The following is a 23,019-nucleotide window of genomic DNA, read 5'->3' on the forward strand; positions in this document are numbered from 1 at the left end:
GGAGGGAGGGAGGGAGGAAGAGGAAGAGGAAGAAAAAATCAATTCCTTTCTACTCAGGATGGAGACATGGTAGGATTTTGATTCCATTAGATCATAGCAATATGGAAGGTATATGACTGGGGATAGGGTGAGTATGTATATGTTCCCCTGATGTGAGGAACTTCATGTAGTCGACCTCCTAGAAATGAAACGGAGGAACACTAGTTACCAGAGCTGGGAACTGTGACTACCACGATAGTAAGATCACCTCGGCCCAGCCAAGCACTGTAACTATTTAATAGATAATTGATTTATTTAAGGTTTTTTTTCTCTCCAAGATAGGGTCTCCTCTGTTAGCCCAGGCTAGCTAGAACTCACTATGTAGCCAAGGGTGACTTTGAGCTCCTGATCTTACTCCTGTCTCCATTTCTCAAGTTCTGAAATTATAGGTATGAACCAACACACCAGCTTTTATGTGGTACTGAGAGTCAACCCCAGAGCTGCAAGCATGGCAGGCGGACACTCTCACAACTAAGCTATAGCTTTTCCTACTAAGCTGCTTTTAAATTATGGCGGTGTGTGTGTGTGTGTGTGTGTGTGTACATATGGATATATATTGTAGATTGTAACTGTTGCTATTTTACCACACTGGTATACAGACCAGGCACAGTCAGAGTGCTGCATACCACTGCCACATCAATCTGACTTTTTCATTGGCCTGAACTGAAACAGTAATACCCCGCTCTTCCAGCCTCCCAGTCCCGGGAATGACCAGTCTACTTTGTGTCTCTTTGAAGTCGACTGCTCTAGATACTTCATATAGGTAAACTTGAGAGCATGGACGAGATCTTCTTCTGTGTCTCGTTTAACCTAGCACAATCTTTTCAAGGTTATTTATGCTCTCTTTACTTTTTTAAGGCTGAGCAATGTTCCAGTGTGTAGGCATACCATATTTGTTTATCCATTCATCTGTTGATGGGGGCTAGATTCTTGGCAACCTTTAGCTATTGTGAATGAGGCTATAAACATTTTGTTGTAGTTAAGCCAAGTGACATCTTAAGTTCCAGTGGAATTCTGCTTCTTTCCCCCCTCCCTTCCCAGTAACCCCACAACTGGGACAAATGCCCTCAGGTCTGTACTATAGCCTTACAGGCATTTTCTAACATCATTTCTTTATCTCTTTCAGTGTCCAGTTCATCCAGGAGAAGAGTCAAGAGCTCTCACCACCTCTTGGCCAAGAACGTAAGGAAACATGTTTAGTTGGTTTTGATGTTCTTTGACTGACCTCTCCCTCTCCCCTGATCCCAAGGATGAAGGGGCAAGGGGGGTTTTCAGTGTCTGCTGTGGTGGTTTGTTCACTCAGACAAAATAACTGGCAAATGTCAAGCATATGCCCAATCGTCCCCCCCAAATTTCCTCATTATGCCATTTGCCCAGGAACAGCAAAGACTTCATCCTGTGTGTGCAGGAGTTCATGATATGGATGTACCAACCTGCTCTAGGCATCTGTAACATTATATATAACATTATATATTTTCACCATCACCATTATAGATAATAGTGAAGTACTCACACAATTCCTTGTCACATAGGGCTCCAAGCAGAATAAACAGATGAAAGAATTAAAAGGGGATCATCCAGTAATGGTAGAAATTCTGAACAACTCAGAGGTTCCCAGCCTTCCACTGTCCTTTGCCTGCAGCCTCATCAACATGGGCTCTCATTTTTAAGTTGTGCTTTGGTATTTTTATTTATTTTAAATTTTAAAATTTTATTGGATATTTTCTTCATTTACATTTCAAATGTTATCCCTTTTCCAGCCCCCCCCCGAGCCCCCTACCCCTCCCTCTGCTTCTGTGAGGGTGTTCTCATACCCACCTCCCCACCCTCGAACTCCCCTACACTGGGGCATTGAGCCTTCACAGGACCAAGGGCTTCTCTTCCTATTGATGCCCAACAAGGCCATCCTCTGCTATATATGTGGCTGGAGCCATGGGTTGCTCCATGTGTACTCTTTGGTTGATGGTTTAGTCCCTGGGAGCTCTGGGGAGTCTGGTTGGTTAATATTGATGTTCTTCCTATGGTTGCAAACTCCTTCAGCTCCTTCAGTCCTTTCTCTAACTCCTCCATTGGGGACACCATGCTCAGTCCAAAGGTTGGCTGAGAGCACCCACCTCTATTTGTCAAACTCTGGCAGAGCCTCTCAAGAGACAGCTATATCAGGCTCCTGTCAGCAAGCACTTATTAGCATCTACAACAGTGTCTGGGTTTGTTGTATGTATATGGGATGAATCCCCAAGTGGGACAGTCTCTGAATGGCCTTTCTTTCAGTCTCTGCTCTGCACTTTGTCTCTGAATTTCCTCCCGTGAGTATTTTGTTCCCCTTTCTAAGAAGGACCAAAGCATCCACACTTTGGTCTTCCTTCTTCTTGAGTTTCATGTGTTTTGCAAATTGTATCTTGGGTATTCTAAGCTTCCAGGCTAATATCCACTTATCAGTGAGTGCATATCATGTGTGTTCTTTTCTGATTGGGTTACCTCAGTCAGAATGATATCCTCCAGATCCGTCCATTTGCCTAAGAATTTCATGACTTCATTGTTTTTAATAGTTGAGTAGTACTCCATTGTGTAAATGTACCACATTTTCTGTATCCATTCCTCAGGACATCTGGGTTCTTTCCAGCTTCTGGCTATTATAAATAAGGCTGCTATGAACATAGTGGAACATGTGTCCTCGTTATATGTTGGAGCATCTTTTGGGTCCAGGAATGGAATAGCTAGGTCTTCGGGTAATACTATGTCCAATTTTCTGAGGAGCTGCCAGACTGATTTCCAGGCTGCCCTTTGATATTTTTAATGCACTACCTTTATGTTGCCTACACATTCTTAGAGGCTAATGGTGCTCTGCATCTTTCACTTTACATGCACATTTCTTCATATCACTACCAATACATCTGCACCGTGTCTCAGAAGGAAGGTGATAATCTGCTATCACAGATTTTGGACAGCACTATTATAGATTTTTAAATATTGTAATTTTTAAAAATCTTTTTTCTGTTTTAAAGAGATGGTTGTTTCCATAAACATACTTTAGACGACTTAAAAAACAAAAGCAAAAACAAAACAAAACAAAACAAAAATGAAGAATAATACAGGTACATTACATTGATCATCCTGATTAGGGCAGAGTAGACAGTCAAGGGCAAGAGCATTGCCTACAGCTTTCCAGTTCCCAAATCAGCATGCATCCATTACAAAAATCTCAAACACTGCAAGGTTACTTACTTTTTTTTTACACCTTGCATTTTTCCTTTTTATTAAAAAATTATACAATTTATGTTCAGTAAAAATCCAAACGGTAGAAACAGGTAAACAAAGAAAGCCATGTATCCAGGTCCCAGTCACATGCCCAGAAGTTTTTTCGTATCATTCTAGAAATGTTCTGTCCAATATAAATGAAAAAAAAAAAAAAAAGACACGGGACCCTAATATATTGCTTCACAGCATGCTTTAAAAGCAACCGTCTCATGGGTGAATTTCTCCATGCATCCATCCGGACTTATCAGGACACTCCTTTTTAAAGGGCTGCCTGCCTGTAGGTGGAAGCTTGGATGCTCTTCAGTATCTTACACAAGGGGGTAAGCAGTAAGAAAACGTTTTCCATGTACAGGAAGTACAGTTCTACTGATCAGAAATGCTGCAGGCAGAGTCTCATGATGGACTCAGACTTACAAGCAATATGGCAGGACCAGCCCTGCTGCCACCCAGCCCAAGTCCCGTGCGCCCCCCATGCTGCTGCCACAGAGCTGCAGGGAGCCGGGAAGCCAGGGCCACACGCAGGTGCAGCTGGACCAGAAGCAGCCCAGAGAAAGGCAGGTGACTTACTTTAGTATCACAAAATTCTGAAATACTTTAGAACACAGTCAGTAGAAGATGTATAGAGTTATTGACCACTCAACATTTTTCCCTGTGAGTTTTTAATTCCTCTCTTTTGCTTGCTTCTATGTGAGTTGTGTAGCTTTATATAAGGACTTTTGGAAACACTGTTAGGAAAGAGAAGCTGTGCTGGTCGTGAAGTCCTGACCTCACTCTGATCCCTAAGAATTAAATACCTTGTTCATAAGGAAGATGAAAAGGAAAGGGTTGTTTGCAGGGCAGTGGGTGTGTGCGAAAGAGGGGAGTGGGAGAGAACCCACGTCCAGCCAGAGTTCCAGTGCTCTGGGCTGGCAGATGCGGGAGGACTGCGCATGCTTTCCACGCGGCCCTGGGTGGGCATCTGGCTGTGTTAAGCCCCTGACCCCACTCGGTAGGTGGTGGACAAGGGGCAGCCCCAGGTACCAGGTTCTCAGTCTCCCACATCCCACGCTAGATACGGCAGAGGAGCTGAGAACAGAATAGGGGCCCCAGGGGTGGCACTCGGCCCTGGAGATAAGGGAAGAGAGGGCAGGGGGAGAGGGGGGGACGCTGGATGGTTCCCACATGGGCGAGAGTCCTTGGTCAGATCCATAGCTGGAGCACAGGAAGGCCTTCTGGTGGGAGGTTAGATGTGGCTTGTTAGGAGAAAGCCTATCCCATCATTCAAGCACAGCTGGCCTTCATGACCAGAGACAGTCTATGGTTTTAGAGCTTTATTTTAGAAAGGCAGGGGAAAAGAGAGAAGGTAGAAAGAGAGAGGGAGAGGCTGGCTATGGCCATGTGGAGAGAAGAGGGAAGAGAAAGAGAGAAGGAAGGCTAGAGAGTAAGAGTGGTAAAAGCATAGAGAGAGAGGTGGGGCCAAGCAGCCCCTCTTATAGTGGGCTAGGCTATCTTGCTGTTGCTAGGTAACTGTGGGGAGGAGTCTAGCCAGAATGCCAGAAGCTTGGGACATTGTCTATGTGACTGGTAGCCACATGCCTCTCCTGTGGGGGCTGTGGGAGCTGTGGGGGCGGTAACTTCGACAGGAGCCAGGGGTTCAGGAGACATGATCGAATGCCTTTCATCCCATGTAGGTGGAAATTCACACCCACCAGATCCCACCAGGGTTCAAGATCTAAGCTCTACTGGAGACCAGGCTGTTTGTGCATAGCCCATTGCCCCTCAGTTGTTCACAGATAATTCAGAGTTCAAAAACTTTACTGCAGGGGTTTAGGCCTTATCCAGTAGCTTCCAGCTCCTCCATTTAGAAAGTCCTGGATTTAACCACAGAACATGCACACCAGGCTGGGCAGGGCAGCTGAAGTCTGATCCAGCCTGGTGGTACACATTTGTAATCTCAGCATTCTATAGCTGGAAGCCAGTGGGTTAGAAGTTTGAAGATACCTTCAGTTAAATATTGAGCTGGAGGCTACACAGACTACATAAGGATACATGTGTGTGTGTGCATGTGCGTGTGCGTGTGTGTGTGTGTGTGTGTGTGTGTATGGAACTTGGACTCTGGCTTGACCCAAAATGGAGTTATCATATTCTCCATTGATAATCTGAGATGAGAGAGGGTTTTATTGTTTTAATATGCATTTAGTCACTAACAGTAAGCATATGTTACGGGTTTTGCTCATCTTTTCTCCATTTTCTATTACTTTTTTGAATTTTATTGCTTAGTAAAGAGTTTTATGAACATAGGAATTATCCCTTACTATATGCCATGCTATGTGTTATATTAAGCTATATTCTATTTTAGTATTTGTTGTTCAACCACAGCTATAACCTGGCTTATCATTGAAACCCAAACTAGTACCCTGATATTTATTCTAACAATATCAGTAAAGATACAGTTTCCTCCACTGACTTGAAATACCACCCTGTTATCATGTTTTTAAAAGCCCATTTACTCTTCTTCGGCATCCCCCTAAACCAACACTATAGCTCTGGGTGGTGAACTGAAGGGGGCCTGCCAAAACCTAAACTATAGGGCTGAGCCCCTCTGCCTCCCTTGCAGATGCACAGGCACCCAGGAGCTGACACAGCACAGAATGGGCCCTTGCAGAGCAGCTGTGTGCAGAAGGAAGTGAGTGGGGAGGATGGGGCAGTACAGAATACTGGAGCTTCTAATGAATAAGCCTCATGGAGTAAAGACAACCAGGATGAATGACTCTGTGTCCTGGAAATCGATAAAATATGCAGAATCTGCTCCCTGGCTGCCAAGATTCCCTTCATAACTCCCCGTAGTAAGATAAAATGGCTACTATTATTTGTCTCCTGTTTCTACATTTAAATAATTTCACTGATTTAAGTACAGCAGCCCCTCAGTACCCTCAGGGATTGAGTCCAAGATGTCCACAGATACCAACATTCACATGCTCAAGTTCCCTGTGTAAATGGCACACACTACACACACAGTCCTCAGATACGCACTCTACTTTAAATCATCTCTGGCTCACAAATTTACCTAAAGATATTGGCATGTTATGAAAACCATGGCGTGCCATCTGCTGGGAGATAAAGAACAGCCTCTGTGTGTGTGCAGTGGACATTCAGGTTTAAGAATTTCATATAATACTTTGATCTTATCTTTTCCTTCCCTCCAGATTCTCCCAGCTCTTTCCAAACACACCCAACTCCAAGCTCCTTCCCTCTCTTTGAAACAAACAAACAACAACAGAACATGGAATCAGATTTGTGTTGGCTGACCAACTCCTGGGGGAGGCCCACTGGAGTGTGGCTCCATTGGAGAAAACTGATTTTCCCCTCTCCTCATGGTTGTCAATTCTGGGTAGCCTCTGGGCTAGGTGTGGGACTTGATGCCCACTGCCCTTCCTCCACGCTGTGTCTGGACTAGAGCTTGTGCATGCTGCACAGTCTCTATAGATTCATATGTTCATCTTCCCTGTTGAATCTGGAAAACAGTGGTTCTTACAATCTCTCTGCCCTCTCTTCTGCATAGGTAAATATAATGTTTTATTAACTTTTTCATACCGTGTGTTTTGATCATATTCACCACCACTCCTATTCCTAACTCCTCCCAGGTTCACCCCACCTCCCAGTTTCATGTCCTTTTATAAAAACAACCTACTAAGTCAGCTTTGTACTATCTTTGTGCTACGGGTGTGAGGCCATCCACTGAAGCATGGTTGATCTACCAGAGGTGATAGCATTGAAGAAAACACACTCTTCCTTCAAGAGAAGCCATCAGCTGTCGATAGCTCTTCAGCAATGGGGGAGGACTCATGATCCCCTCTGTCCTTCCTGCTGGAGTGTTGACTGGCTTGATCTTGGGCAGGCAACCACAACTGGGTCCTATCCAGAAAGGGCACTGCTTACTCTAGTCTTCCCTGACCTCTAGCTCTTAGAGCCTTTCTGCCTCTCTTCCTCAGTGGTCCCTGAGTCCCGGGATCCCAGTTACTGATGTACTGTTTATGGTTGAGCTCCAACAGATGATTGTAATGCAACAACCACCTTAGCCTTTAACACCCTTTTCTGACTTCCTGCCACCCTGGTCCAGGCTCACCTCGCTGTGGCCATTTATTCATTCCTTACAGTTCCCTAGTGGACATTAGGTGGGTGCGGTCCTCAGGCGCTGGGAGACTCTGAAGGATGACTGACTGTGCGTTTCACTCTGCAGGTGGTGATCGAGTCTGACCTGTACCCGCCACCGAGGCCCCTGGAGCTACTGCCTCAGCGCTGTGAGCGCAGGGACACAGGCGACCGCAGGTGGTTGCAGACTGGCAGGCTGCAGACTGCCAGGCCACCCGGGGCTCATCCCACCAAAACGCCCTCCAGACCTGGTATGTGAGTCTCAGTTCCCCAGGCTCAGGGACCCCTGAGAGCCAGTGATGTGCCTGAGTCAGCAAAAGCGCAGGCAGTAACAGCTTATAGGTGTCCTATCCTGTGGTCCTCCCTGGCAGACTTATTATTGAGCATCCGATTTTGGGGGGTGGGAGGAAAAGGTACCTGCTGTTGTATCTGACCTACAGCAACAGGAGCACCAACACTTTCACCTACACTGTTGTCACCTCCTTAGGTGCAGTGTGAGTGAAGATGATTGTGTGCCACGTGCTGCAAAGGTAGCTGCCGCTGTTCAAAAGATGCTCATCATTGTGCCCTGAGCAAGAGCCATGGGGACTAGGAAGAAGCACAGTGCAGGTGTGTGTGTGTGTGTGTGTGTGTGTGTGTGTGTGTGTGTGTGCATGTGTGTGTGTGTGCGCGCGCGGGCGCGTGTGTGCGTGTGTAGGGCTGATGGAGGTGTAGCTCAGGGAGAGGCCTTGAATTCATCCTCAGTACCATAGCCACAGTTATAACAACCTAGCTGTACCTTTGGGGTAGGGGTGGGGGGTGAGACTTTCTCTGAGTAGACTTAGCTGTCCTGGAATCACTGTTTAGACCATGGTGGTCTAGAACTTACAGAGATACACCTGAACCTGCTTTCCCATGGACTGGGATTAAAGGCATGTGCCACCATGCCCAACTAGCCAAATTGTACCATTTTTTAAAATTTGAATGACTTAGTAATATATAAAAAGAATTTAGGTGCAAATCTATTTGAAAACTGGAAACAGTGATGGATACTAGTTGTTTGTTTGTTTGTTTGTTTTTAATGGATTGCACCGTAAGCAATTAAAAATAGTATTCAGTGTCTAGCTTACTTAACCTTTCTCGTAGTATTTTCTCTTTAACTGATAGTTTAGGCATTTTTTTCTGTTGTGCCAACAACGTCAAGTTATTCATGTTATAATTCAAAAATACACAGATAATGGTGACATACACTTGTAATCTCAGCATTTGGGAGCTGAGACAAGAGAAGTGTCATGAGTTTAAGGTCGGCTTCAGGAAGATAGCCTACCACAAAAACCAGGAGTTGGGAGAGGACAGCTCAGCTGATAAAGTATTTGTGATACAAATATCAGGGCCTAAGTCCAATCTCCAGACCCCCACAAAGAAAGCTAGGCGTGATTCCAACCCAGTACTGGAGCTAGAGATGGAAGCCAGAGGCAGGAGAACCTCAGGACTCCCTGGCCAGCCTAACATGCAAGCTTCAGATCTCAGTGGAAGACTGTCTAAACAAAGCAGATGGCATCAAAAGAAAGACACCTGAGCCTTCATCTGCTGCCCTTCACACACCCACATACACTAACATGAACACACGTCTGTGTATACACAGGGAGGGAGGGAGGGAGGGAGGGAGGGAGGGAGGAAGGAAGGAAGGAAGGAAGGAAGGAAGGAAGGAAGGAAGGAAGGAAGGAAGGAAGGAAGGAAAAACTTTGTCATTAACAATTTTGTGTTTTACAGGAACTGACATGATTCTCTGTTGACTATGTTCTTTAACAATCTTCACCCATTCCATGATCCTCTTTTGTTCCAAGTTTCATTGTGATTGTTGTTTGTTCTAGTTGTTGCCTTTCCTAGGCATCATACTAAGTTTCTTTGGTCACACCCTGCACTAAGGATCAAAGGTACAAGAAGATAAAACTAAGCGACATTTTCAGCCAATGTCGGTTGCATGCATGTAAATAGGCTGGAAACATCAGAAAAGCCACAGTCTGACTTGCAAATTAAGAAGAGAGATTTTTCTCTGTGTCTATGTATATATAGGTGAGTGGGTGGATGAGTGTGTGTGTGTGTGTGTGTGTGTGTGTTTGTGTGTGTATAGAAAGAGAAAAATAGGCAGAATATTCCTCATTGCTCCAAAAATCATAAAGTGAATTTAGCATCTATGCTTCTCAAATTATTGTGGATACAAGAGTCAGCTAGGGGTTTTTTCCTGATGCAGATTTTAATTCAGAAGAACCCTGGTCCAATAATAGATCCCAGGGTTTCATTTCTGATATGGCACTGCTCTTGCAGCTACAGGGTCAACAGACTGAGTAGCAGGGGTTTAGAAAGAAGTTAATGTAGTGGTTTCCAAAATGGGGTCCCAGGAGCAGCACCTGGAACTATGTTGGAAAAAACACATTTTATGTGACTAGGATTTCCAGAACTAAAGCATGTCAATCAATCAGTGTTTTACACACACACACACACACACACACACACAGAGACACAGACACACACCTCAACCCTGCTGCAAGGCAGATTGTGGTTTTTCTAATCTTCCATTTGACCTACTGCCATCACCCTCTGCCAGATCACAGAACAGAAAAACCAATGCTGTAGAAATTGACCCATGCAAGGTGACATTCCTTGGCAGCCACAGAGACAAGGTACAAAACCAGTCTCCTGATGTAATGGTCAGTGCTGTATCACCTGGCTGTCTAGTTTTAGGGGTCACTTTTATAGTTTTTAAAAGAGTATCTCATAATGTAGTCCAAGCTGACTTCAAACTCATGATCCTCCTGCCTCAGCATCCCAAGCCAAGAGCTAAGACTATGAGTGCATTACTATGCTTGGCTTGTTTCACAACTTTGCAGGTAGTTCGTGTCCTCTCATACTGCAAAGTCAGTCTTTATTCTGAAGACAAGAGCAGTAGGTTATGAAATGGAAAGTCTATCCAACATGTGACAGTCAGCTCATGCAGGGATGTTCTACTCAGGTTTGGGTGGGGGGAAAAATAGATTCAGCTGGGCATTGATTCAATTCCCTCAGAACTTCCAATCTAATAGATTCCAGGATTGGGTTGGAGGAGTGTTGCTGAGCCAAAACCAAACCTTGATGCTCTCCAAGGAAAGGCTAGGCACGGGTCCATGGGTATCAATTCTTACTTCCTCCTGTAAGTAAGCTGCATGTCTCTAGGGACATCAATCAGATCTAGGGGATTGCTCTTTCTCTGAACTGTTGGACAAGGCTCTTGGATGCTACAGACATGTCAGGTAGGAGAGAGGTGAGGAAACTTGTAGATCACAGGGATACTATAGGTAGAACCAACTAAGACATTCCCACAGTGTCAGATGCTGGAAAGGGACAGTGCCCACCTCCTGGGCCTGGAAAACTAACCATTTATAGCACTTTTTCCCAGAGATGAACTAGGGCACTTCAGAACCAGCTTATCAAAACAAGCTAAAAGGTATCACCTTTTACCAAGCATGACTGTCCAGCTTTCCAGAAAGTCTCCAGCTTCGTCCCTAATGCTTCTGTATACTTCCCTCCCACTTTATACACTAAGCTGGCAGTGTCACCCCCAGGCAGCTCTTGCCTTACCACTGTGTAACCTACCTCAGGCTTCCCAGTCACAGATCCACCACGTCTCACATATGTGCACAATGACAGTGAAGGGCCTCAGCCTCCGGGCCCTCTCCCTCTCCAAAGTTCCCAGAATGTTCTTCCTAAGACAGAGGGCTTCCTTCCTCTGTCATCTTTTGTTTTTCACACTGCTGTCTCTTCCTGCCCACCTGCCCTTCAAGCTATGATGGCTAACCTCCTGGGACACCCTGTCCTTACCATCCTAACCCTGCAGCTCGGGGGTATTCTACCTTGCATAACCCTGATGGCCCAGTCCATTATGTTGCCCTGAGCCTTCACCAGTGTTACTTCTGCAGATCTCCTTCTCTGTATACAAACCCCATCCCTTCCTGAATTGGAATATGCTGTCCCTTAATCAAGTGTCCTCAGGCCTTTGAAAGGTCTGATACTCTCTGAAATCATCTCTGTCATTTTAGTTGCTTTTCTGTTGCTGTGATAAAACACTGCAATCAAGGCAACTTACACAAGGAAGGGTTTATTCTGGATTTACAGTTCCAGGGGGCTAGTAACCATAAAGGTTACTAGCTAGTAAAGGTTTCTAGGGCTAGTAACCATAAACAAGTATAGTGTGGCAGAGAGCAAACATGGTGGCTAGAACATCAGATGTGGCTGAGAACTCACATATCAAATGAAAAACAGGAAACAGAGAGAGCAAACTTGAAATAACACAAGTCTTTAAACTTCTAAAGCCCGTCCCCAGCAAGGCTATGCCTCCTCAGCCTACCCAAACAGATGTACCAACTGGGAACCAAATATTCAACTGCCTGAAGATATAGGAAACATCTCATCGAAACCACCACATCTGCCTTCAGATTAATGGCTATGTATCCCCAATGCCTTGGGTTCCCCAACTAGAACATGTAAATTATCGTGGCACCGCCTCTCCCTTTATGGTGACAGTAGGGATTAAATGAGGGTGTAACTGTCTCCAGATCAGGCACAATTGATTTCAAGACCCATTTAAGATGTTAGACTCTACGATGCTCAACCCCTTTATGTGAAATGGCATAGTAATTGCATATAATCTATACACATTTGTCTTTGTCTACTTTAAATCTTCTGTAGATGACTTCTTAAATACCTCATGTGATATAAACATTATGAAAGTCGTGGTTATACTGCATTGTTTAAGCTAGGGCAACAAGGAAATTAAATATGTACTTGTTCAATACAGGGTTTTGTGTTTCGTTTTTTGATTTTTGTTTTTTGTTTTGAAAGAGAGTCTCATGATCTGTGGTATGCCTTGGACTCACTTGCTTTGAACTCTTCCTCCTCCCACCTTCACTTTCCTTGCTGGGATTACATGCATGGATGTGTGCTACCTTGCTTCATGCAAGTATTACTATGCCCCCCTCTCTAAATATATATATACATATATACATATATATATATATATATCTTCATCATTATTATTGTTATTGTTGCAGTACTGGGTATTGAACCCAGGCTCTTTCCTGTCCTGAGCAAGTTGCCTACCACTGGACCAAGCACCCAGCCCCACAAATGCAATATTTTGAAGTACTTTTTAACTATGAATGTGGGGCCTACAGGTAATGAGGCCAACCATCATTGTGCAGTTTATGCCCAGCTCAACACCTGGCACACTTTGAAGATACTGATACTAATTATCCAAGTGTACCATTTATTGTGGTTTGATCTTGGCAAGGTTAAAGGGGAATTTTCCTAGACCAACTGAATTTAGTAGCATCTGTCTTTGAGTAAAACCATAAGGGTGAAAAAATGATTCATGAATTAGGCAACTCCTGGAGCAGGTTCTTCACTTAACCAACACCACTGGCAGGCAGAATCTACAGAAAGGCACAGAAAACAGCCAAGCAACCAAGGAGTCAACTGGTTCTCACTTACCGAGTAAGTTGCTTTCAACCCAGCCAGCCAGCAAGCCACTGGATATGTGTAACCATTTAAACTCAGCTACTATGATGAAATGCTGTTGGGTTGGGTTTTAGGCATACCCAGTCCACTCTAAAGTTGCCTACAAAATATACAGATCTGCATGGGTTCCTGGCATCCAAACTCAGTCATCAGATTTGCATTGCAGGTGCTTTTACCAACCAAGTCATCTTCCAGCTCCTACAATTTCTTATAGAGGCATGTATATGATGAAGTTGGAAAAGAGAATATGAGACAGGGAGATGAGATCTAAGTGAGGGAGGGAGCAGGAAAGGAAGGCAAGCAGACAGGACTGGAATGAGGGAGAAAGGGGAGACCAGCAGGAAGAGCGAGGACTAGGGCTGGAAGTGGAGGGGGAGGGTGGGTTTGAGCAAAGTACACATGGAAATGCCATCATAATGAGACTCATTCTTTTAACCAATTTCTTGTGAATTGAGGTCTAAGGAAAGTAGGAAGTGCTGAGGCCACATTCCATGAGCACCTACTGCGTGCAGACACAGTGCTAAATGCTGTGTTTTAGTTGACTTAATTTTTTCCGGCAGTTTGAAGCTCCCAGCAAAACTGAGCTGAAAGCACACATACTTTCTATATCTGCCTCCTGCCTGCACATGTGTGGCCTCCTCCACTCTGAACATCCCACAGCGGCATGCTTCCCATAGCTGTTGAGCTGCATTGAACTTAGTTCCAGCTTCCTGGAAGAGTGTAAGGGGTGACCCCACTTGGCAGTTAGCCTTGCCTGCCAAGCATCATAGTCCTTCACTGCTTGGTACAAAAGCCCGGAGAAATTCCTTCTTCGGCTGGATGGCTAGCAAGATAATTGATTCAGGAGCAGAGAGAGGCAGAACTCTGAGTACAACTGAGTAATGTCTCTTCTGTTCAATCTCACAGTGGGGATTTCTGAACCCAAAACATCAAATCTGTGTGGAAATCGAGCATATGGGAAGTCGTTGGTAAGTAAAATAAGCCAGATTAATTGTTTGCACTGTGCTCAAAACTCCTTGATAATGTCTTTCTGGTGCCAGAAAGAGAGAATGTCCTTTGCCCTGGGCTGAGGATTGTTAAGAAAACAACACTGTGGTTCTTCGCTCTTGGAAATAGCCACTCTGTATACTTAGGATACATTACTGTCTGCTCCTCTTTCAGAACCAGAATTCAGTTTATGTGGAAACAGAAGCCGTGACTTGCTAGCATCTCATGCATGGGGGAAGACACAAAGGGTCTGGTCAGATAGCAATGCCCAATTAATTCCCAGGTGCAGCTCTGGGGTAAAATGATGTAAAGTTCTCTAGCACTAAGAGAGGCTGTATTGCAAGCCCAGAACACATGGCACTGCAACATTTGCTTACAGCAGACTCGGCGTCTGGAGAGGGTTCTCCCCTTGCCTTGCATTTGGATTTGTTCCACTAAGTGTTAACAACAGAAGCATTGCAGAAATCTTTCTTCTTGTGGGACACTAATATCATCATAGATGCTCCACCTAAACCTAGTTACTGCCCAGAGGCTCCACTTCTAAATACCATCACACTACAGGATAGGTAGGGCCTTAACAGATAAGTTTAAGTCAGGCACAAACATTCAGTCCATAACAACCAGTCATTTCAGGACAGTGTACTTCTGAGAGCACCCTTTATGGCTCAAGTTCACTGAGACTTGAGGACTGAAGGGTAAGGTGTATATTAGAGATCAATACCAGTCTTGAGGTGGAGGGAGTAACTGAACTAAGATCCAGGCTTAACACTTTCATGTGTAGGCTCTAGGATTCAAGTTGCCCACACAGATGAGTCTCAACGGGGTGAAAATGGCTCAACTTTTGTCTTCCTTCCTCACTCTATTAGGGTGTGTGAACTATCCCAGAAAGCATGTGACGCTGGGCAAGGTGGCCTGCAGCAGAAAGACACTTTCGTACTCTCTGCCCATCCTGAAGTTGAACAGTTTGTCCTGTCTTAAAGAGGGATTAGGGGGCGTGTCCCCATATTTATCTCCACTTTTTCTTCAGACTCTTCTAGGGATGAGTGTGGTGCTTCCTCTCACCCAAGAGAGTCAGTGATGAGTGGGAATCATCTCAGACATACCAGGCTCTAGCAGCAGCTGCTGTTCAACATGAAAACCAGAAGAGACGACAGAAGCATTCAGGGCCAGCCCCTCATCCTTGTGGAACAAATTAGACAGATATGGGTATTCATGCTCTGGGAAGGAGACCTAACCCAAGGACTGCAGTAAAGTCATTATATTGGAAAAAGTACCCAAAGGGAATCCAGTAGCCTGGGATTCCTGATCCCAGGCCCCAGAGGAGGTTTAGATTGTGCCCTTGGCAGATAAGCAGCTGTACCAAGGAGCCAAAGAAAGCTGGGGTAGTGCAGGGTGCAGATGAAGATAAAGAGGCACAACCAGCATTTCCATGGGCCTGGAAAGAGCGGAGCTATGCCCCATCACTCATCCGATGTTCGTTGTGCAGAGGCAGGAGAGAGACCCAGAGCCTGCCCATCTAAATATGTTTCAGTGCTGACATGGATGAGATAGGACTAAGGAAGGGGCAGGAACCAGGCATTCCTTTCGAGAGCTAAGGAGCTATGGGCTGTTAGCTGAACCATTGGCATGTTAAGGAATAGCTAGGGAGAGGCCACAAGGTGGCACAGTAACTCTGCACTCAACCTTCCCCACCCCAGGACAGGGGTAAATAATGATGTCCTTGACCTGGAATTTTTCCAGAGACTTTGGGAAATGTAGTGACTTAATATTTTGATGAGGCTTGGAACAGAAGAACAAAGCAAAGTGTATGCCCATTGATGAAGCAACTGCTGGACTTAGCCCTGATGAGGCCATCAGTTAAGTTTCAGTTCAACACAAGGATGAGGAAAGATCAGTCCAGATGCTCCACTTGTCATGCAATTTGTCTAGGGACCAAGACAGTAACTAGAGAACTACAGAAAGAAAAATAAAAAGGTGAGAAGGCATGATTTATCACGTAGTCTATATAGTGCTCTGGAGACACTGGGTCAGACAAAGGTGAACATGGTCACCTTTAAAGGGCAGAGCTACAAGTCAGCCTTGCAAGGCCTCAAAGAGAAAGAGGCAGAGTCGGCCTGAGTCTTCCATGCTGAGGTGTTGGGTTGGGGATGGTTTCAGAGTCCAAACAGAACATGGACAGTGTAGCAGGCCTGGGCACAAACAAGGTCTGAGTGGACCATTATTTGGAAGGTGCAAGAAAGCAAATGGAAAGGCTCATGCTGGTGCAGGCAGCATGGTTGAAGACAGACTCTACAGAATCGAGAATCAGACTCCAGCAGTGGAAGGGAAAGGGTGACAGCTCTCTTGGAAGGTTGAATGGCTTTCTCTCACATGTCTGTAGGCTAGTGATTCTTAGAGTAGAGTCCCAGGACCAACTGTTTCACAGACTTTGTTCAATTCAGCAATCCCAGGTAATGTCCGACCTGCTAAATCAGACACTGCGTGAGGCTGGTACCACAGAAGGCCTCCATCATGTCTGACACTGACTGGGGGAGGACTGTTGCCTTGGTTGGAGGATGGTACCTTTAGAGAGCCCTCTTATAAATGGCTCCAACAAATGCCAGAATGGGAACGTGGTGCCATCTCAATTCTTTCCCCGTTTCCTTGAAACACAGATTCCTCCAGTGGCTAGGATCTCGGTGAAAGCTCCAGCCGGGGCGGAGGTGGCAGCCAAGGGCTCAGAACATGGAGCTGTTGTGGAAAGAGGGTAAGTCTACTGCTTTCCTGCTGTGCTGCCTACATGGCTCTCCACCCATCCATCCATCATGAGCAGGAGAGGAACAGGTGGCCAATTCTTCACTCACTTATTATGCACAACAAAACCCATGGTGGCTGTAAATTACCTTGTGATGAGGCCTGAAACCCTCTGTTTAGCTATCTCACATCAGCTGCTTGCCTGGGATTAAGCTGGAGCACTTTCATGGTTTCCACCTCACTAACACTGCTCTTGAGGCTTTGTTTAATTAGATGAATGTAATCAGGAGTCATATCCAGAACCTCTGTAGATGGTGTCAGGAATGCCTCATGAATTCTTTTAGGGACCCTCACCCACAGGTAAAGAAATGTGTCAAATCGTTTTCAGGCCAGGTATGCAGCTCGGAGGTCCAGTACCTGGCTAGCTTGTGTGAGGTTCTGGCTTTCATCCCCAATGCTGCAAAACAAACAAACAATAAAGCACAGGTTTTTAACATAAACTGTAGCCTCAGCCCCTGTTAAATAGCCATCTGATAAATAGCCAGCCGAAGATAGCAAGAAGGTTATTCCCTGAATACCCACAGCATTCAGTACAGGAAAACAGCCAGAGTCTGCAATTCAACATGGACTGTTATGCCTCAATAGCCACCTTCCACATTGCAGGTTGTGACAATGGGGTTAAGGTAATGATGCAAAATGAAGGCTTTGGACTCAGGTCTGCTTCCTAGCCTGGCACTTCCACTGTCTCTGGCTTTGAGCAAATCATTCTCATCAATTTAAAAACAGAGAGGCCGGGAAGACGGCTCAGTGGTTAAGAGCAGGCACCTCTCTTACAGAGTACCCAAGCTTGATTGCCAGCATCCAGGCCAGGCTTCTCATCACTACTTGGAACTTCAGCTCCAAAGAAATCCAGTGCCTCTGGCCTCTGAAGATATCTCCACTCATGTATACACAGAGGCACATACATGCACACATAAAATTAAAATAATAAAGTAAATCTTTAAAAATGAAAAAGAAACCTGTAGTTGTACATGATGCTGCATGCTGGTAACCCTGTACTTGACAGGTAGAGACAGAGAACCAAAGGTTCAAGGTCCACTGAGCTATTCACTGAAACTTTGTCCCAGAAAAAATGCATATATACAAGCAAGATAAAAGAATTTTTCTTGGCCATTCTAAGACAGGAAATTCCAGGAATGGTCCTGACCTAAGTCCATCTCTGTGTCATTATTTAATACTTAATTACTGCTTGCTTTAAATCTCCCCAAAAGAAGCTCTCCTGAGTGGCCATAATGGAACTTACGTGAAGTCATGTGTAGAGCCAGATGTGATATTATAGTCCATGCCTATAATCCCAGCACTCAGGAGACAGTGCCAAGAGTGCCAAGCCATGCCTGGCTACATACCAAGGTCATGCTTCAAAATACACACCAAATAAAGAAAGAAGGAGAGAAAGAGAGAAAGGAAGGAAGGGAAAGAAGGAAAGGAAGGAAGATGGTGAGGGACACAGAGAGAAAGAGAATGAACCCTGCATGGTGGTTCATATCTATGATTCCAGAGGCAAGAGAACCAGAATTTCAAGATCATCTTGGCTACCATAGTGAGTTTAAGGCCAGGCTGGAATACAGGACACCTTGTCTGAAAAGAAACAGAGAGGAGGGCAGGTGTAGATCAGGTGTGGAGCATATCTTAGTTAGGGTTTCTATTGCTTTAATGAAATAACATGAGCAACTTTCCAAGAGCAACTTGGGGAGGAAAGGGTTTATTCAGTTTACACTTCCACAGTATAGGAAATAAGGAAGGGAACTCAATCAGGGCAGGAAGCTGGAGGCAAGAGCTGGTGCAGAGAGCACAGAGGGGTGCTGCTTAGTGGCTTGCTCAGCCCGCTTTCTTATAGAATCCAGGGCCTTCAGTCCAGAGATGGCACCATCTCTATAGGCTGGGCCATCCCCCATCAATCGCTAATTGAGAAAATGCTCTACAGCCTGATTTTATGGAAGCTTATTCTCAGTTAAGGTTCCCTCCTTTCTGATGACTCTAGCTTAGTTCAAGCTGACATAAAACTCACCAGCATATAAATCTTAACTCAAACGGCTGACATTTTTTGAGAAACGTCTAATTCAGTGATTGGGAAGCGGCAAGCTCAGGACACAAGCTAAAAGAACATCTTAATCTATTTTTCTTTTGTTGGTTACAAAATACCACCAAGTGGTAAATCATAAAGAAGAGAGGTTAATTTGGGTGTAATCCAGTGCCAATGAACTGTACCCAAAGATGGCTTCTCTGTAGACAGAGTCCAGAGGTCACGCAGGACATTTACACACCCAGAGACAGGAGAATATATGAGAGATATATTCAAGCTGGCTTTTATGACAGACCCATTCTTGAGATAACCTACTAACCCAAGAATCAGTTAATCCTTTCACAAGGCAAAACCTTAATCTAAAAGGCTCTACCCTGGTCTTTCCTCTTTTTATCTTGGACGCTGGGACTGGAATCAAGGCTTGCATGTATGAGGCAAATACTCTTCCACTGAGTTGTATCTGCAGCCCTTGTTTGACTTTTGATGTTTGATGTTTGGTTTTCTTTTTTTTTTTTAAAGATTTATTTATTTATTATATGTAAGTACACTGTAGCTGTCTTCAGACACTCCAGAAGAGGGCATCAGATCTTTGTTACAGATGGTTGTGAGCCACCATGTGGTTGCTGGGATTTGAACTCCGGACCTTCAGAAGAGCAGTCGGGTGCTCTTACCCACTGAGCCATCTCACCAGTCCCGATGTTTGGTTTTCTTATAGCATCATCCAAGCTAGCTCGGAACTTGAGATCTGCTGTTTTTGCCTCCTAAGGGCTGAGAATACAAGTGTGGTCCCTGATCTTTTCAGATCTCAAATGGAGATTAGGATTCAAGATGAGTTGTTGAAAAGCAGACACAATCCAAGTATAGCTAATATTGACCAAAGGAAGTAAAGCCCTGGGAGTTAAAGTGGGAACTTTCAGGATGGACCCTCTGAATACCAGAATTCCCCTAGAAAGAATTGTAAAAGCCAAGTTATGTGCCATTTGATGTATTGGGATTTAACGAGGTGGGGGAGGGGGTGTTTGTCTGTTTGTTTATTTGTTTGAACTCATTTGGCTTGGATTTTATTTGTTAGCATTTTTTTTTCCTGAGGGGTGGTGACTGTCATGGACTGTTCAGGTAGACCAGAAAGACTATGCCATGCCTTGATAAAAGTTAAGCTTTTTAGGCTACAGTGCTGCATGGTTTCTCTAAGCCCAGCCACCCCACTCCCACCCCTCTATGCTAGAGATCAAATCCAAGCCTTATACAAGTTGGGCAAGCACTCTATCACTGATCTACCACCCCATTCCTCAGTGATTTCTACTGGTTAGGCGAGCAAGACTCAAAACATAAGGAAAGGAGCCCAGATCCCATAAATCTCTGTGCTCATGGTCATCTCTTTGTACCCCATCTTAGATGAACCCCAGAGACATTCCTGTGGGTGTTGTACAGTGACCCTCCAGCTATGCAGGACATGGTCATAGGATGGAGGAGGAGAGGAGAACACTGGCTGGCCACTCTCCTCAAAGTTACAACTTAAGTCTGGCTCAGTGCAGTAATTGCCTTTCCTGCTCCATCCCCACCCCACTCTTTGGTTTTCATTTAGATCCAGACACCTCAAGAAGATAGCAGAAGAGTACCCAGCCCTTCCCCAGGGAGCAGAAGCCTCCCTGCCATTAACAGGCAGTACTTCCTGTGGTGTCCCTGGCATCCTACGAAAAATGTGGACCAGGCACAAGAAGAAGTCTGAATATGTGGGAGCCACCAACAGCGCCTTTGAAGCCGACTAAACTCGACATTTCATGGGCACCTTGCATTGGTCAAGGTTCGGAGGAAGATAGAAGAGTTGAGGACTGGGACTGAGCCACCCTCCCCTCTGCTGGTTGCTGGTCCAAACACATCATCATTCCTTATACTCTGACATGGGGCATGGAAAGTAACATCCTCAGAAGGCAAGAAAGCCGTTCCTCAGTCTTAAAGTCGTATTGGTCAATTACAAAGGTCATATACCTACTTTTAGGCAAAGCTATACCAAAAGCAAACTTTCCTGGCCCGTTTAAAAGCCTCCAAGGGAAACAGAAGGCAGCTGATCTGTCTTCTTTGTGAGTTTCCCCAAGACGTATGGTTTCTGGTGTAAATGTGGAAGTTTGATTCTGAGGTACTCAGCACACAACAGTTCCTACTTTTCCCATGCCATGTCTGTTTTCCCTTGATGAAATCCAAAATGCTTCGTCTTTGCTTTGTTCTAATATCTACTTAACAGCAACCATTGCCAATCTGCTTTGCTAATCATGGGCATGACTGCATGAGCTCTCTTTCTTCTTTAGGTGCATTCTTGTCTATAGAAAAGCACTTAAAATCCCAATGTTAATGTTAATGTCCAATATTTTGTGATGTGGTGCAATTGACCAGCTTTGTATAGTGACTTTAATCCAGAGAGCATTCTCCCATCATTGTCTCTTCTCACCATTACAAACCCTCTGCTAAGAAAGCACTGTGGTCCCCAACTTACAGATGGGGACACTATGGCATCTGGATGGCAGTATGTAACTCAACAGCAGCTTGTGGGACTGTCACCAGGTCTGAGCTTCTCTAAAATAACTGATTTAAGAAAGTCTTTAAATGGAGAGAAGAATCTGACAACATTGGAACAAAGAAGTGATTCGAATGAAATACATCATTGTGCATTAGATAATTAAGACGGGTGCAGAGAACAGGGATCCCAACACTTAAAGAGGTTCACACAGGAGGATCACGTGTTTGGGACATGCCTGGGCAGCCTAGCAATATCCTGTCTCAAAAACAAAATAAATCATGCATGCACACACACACACAAACACACACAGAGAGAGAGAGAGAGAGAGAGAGAGAGAGAGAGAGAGAGAGATTATGCATAGATGAAACCAGAAGAAATCGCCATTTCTGTAGGTTGAAACAGCTGAAAATCAATTTCCTGTGGTTCAAACTAATATTTACTATCATTTAAAAATGATCATGTAAGAAATAATGGTAATCAAAGCTATCATTTGTTAAATGCCTACTTGCCTTGTGCTGAGCACAGTGTTGAACACCACGCATGAATTAAGCTATTCTTTCTACCAACTAACTTGGGTGAATTTTCTCACTGTATATGTTGATACTAATTCAAAAAAGTGATTAGATTGAAGCCACCTAACTCTAGGTGTCTAACTTTGATGCCCATATTATATCTTCTCCTTCACACAAAATAAGGAACAGGGAAGGATGGAAATCAGCAAAAAATCTTCATCTGCAATGGCCTGGGAAGAGGCTGCCTGGAGCACAGCATGGAGATGAGGTATCAGAGAGCAGAGACTGATTAGTGGTATCTGCCTGTGAAGTGGTCGGTAACATAGACCTTAAATATTTCTCATCTGTGGCTTAAATTCTGGCCCCTGGAAATCTTGTTCCCTAATTAAGAGGTCTAAATTAATCCGACCTTCTTAATGAAAGCAGAAACTCTGTGGTAAACTCTACCCTAAGATTATGTTGAGAATCCCCAGGTCTTGGCACAAGAACGAGTTTGAACTGTTTGGGTATCAGGCTTGCTTCTGCTGTTCTGTGGATTCTGCTTTCCTGTTCCTGATGATCTGGATAAACTGAAACATGGCAGTAAGTCAAACCCAGATTTCCAGGCTCTTGCCTTGCTGATTGCTGCCCTTCCACCTCTGCTTTAGACCCTGAGCATCTGACCCTCGTGTCCAAACATAGTCTGGACACTTGGGCATCAAGTGCTTTGTCCCAGTGAACCATCTAATGTCATATACAATATTAAGTTGGAATCCAGAACAAAGTTAGGAATAAAACATGTCACAGAGCCTCCAACAATTGAATTTATTTAACTTAAAATTGATGTCTTAAATGTGTGTGTGTGGCACCTGGAGATTTATTTTATACGTAGACTGGGACTCATTTATTTATCTTTAATTTAAATATTTCATGGTGAAATGTTTGCCTTATGTAGAACATTTCATTTGGCCAATTCAAATAAAAATAAAGGATGCCTTGTTAGTGACATTAATAAACCACTTGAAGATTGTGTCTGAGGCTCCCTCGATCAATGAGAGAAGGTTTGCACAATGGGAAAGATTTATGCACGTGGGCCTCACTGCTCCCTGAAATGAGAGGGAATCCAGCATGCTCTTTCTATCCTGAGGCAATGTCTAGGTCTGATATCACAGGCCCTGCCTCCAGACAGCACCAGGGCCTCTGCTGAAGGGACTGACTGAGCGAGGTATAATCCCAGGGCTTCCCTTCCC

General features: G+C 44.6%; 1 protein-coding gene across 1 annotated transcript in view; it reads left to right on the top strand.

Moving 5' to 3' along the window:
* Vxn (vexin) overlaps window positions 1-22,794 on the top strand; it is a 27,240-nt gene extending 4,446 nt beyond the window's left edge. The window contains exons 2-6 of the mRNA XM_021170332.2: window positions 1,166-1,221; window positions 7,517-7,679; window positions 13,867-13,928; window positions 16,602-16,693; window positions 20,349-22,794. Of these exons, the coding sequence (XP_021025991.1) occupies window positions 1,166-1,221; window positions 7,517-7,679; window positions 13,867-13,928; window positions 16,602-16,693; window positions 20,349-20,532 (557 nt within the window). The 3' untranslated portion in view covers window positions 20,533-22,794. The remainder of the gene's footprint in view (window positions 1-1,165; window positions 1,222-7,516; window positions 7,680-13,866; window positions 13,929-16,601; window positions 16,694-20,348) is intronic.
* The last annotated feature ends 225 nt before the right edge of the window (window positions 22,795-23,019 follow it).

This window comes from Mus caroli, chromosome 1 (assembly GCF_900094665.2).
Source record: "Mus caroli chromosome 1, CAROLI_EIJ_v1.1, whole genome shotgun sequence".
Taxonomy (NCBI): Eukaryota; Metazoa; Chordata; class Mammalia; order Rodentia; family Muridae; genus Mus; species Mus caroli.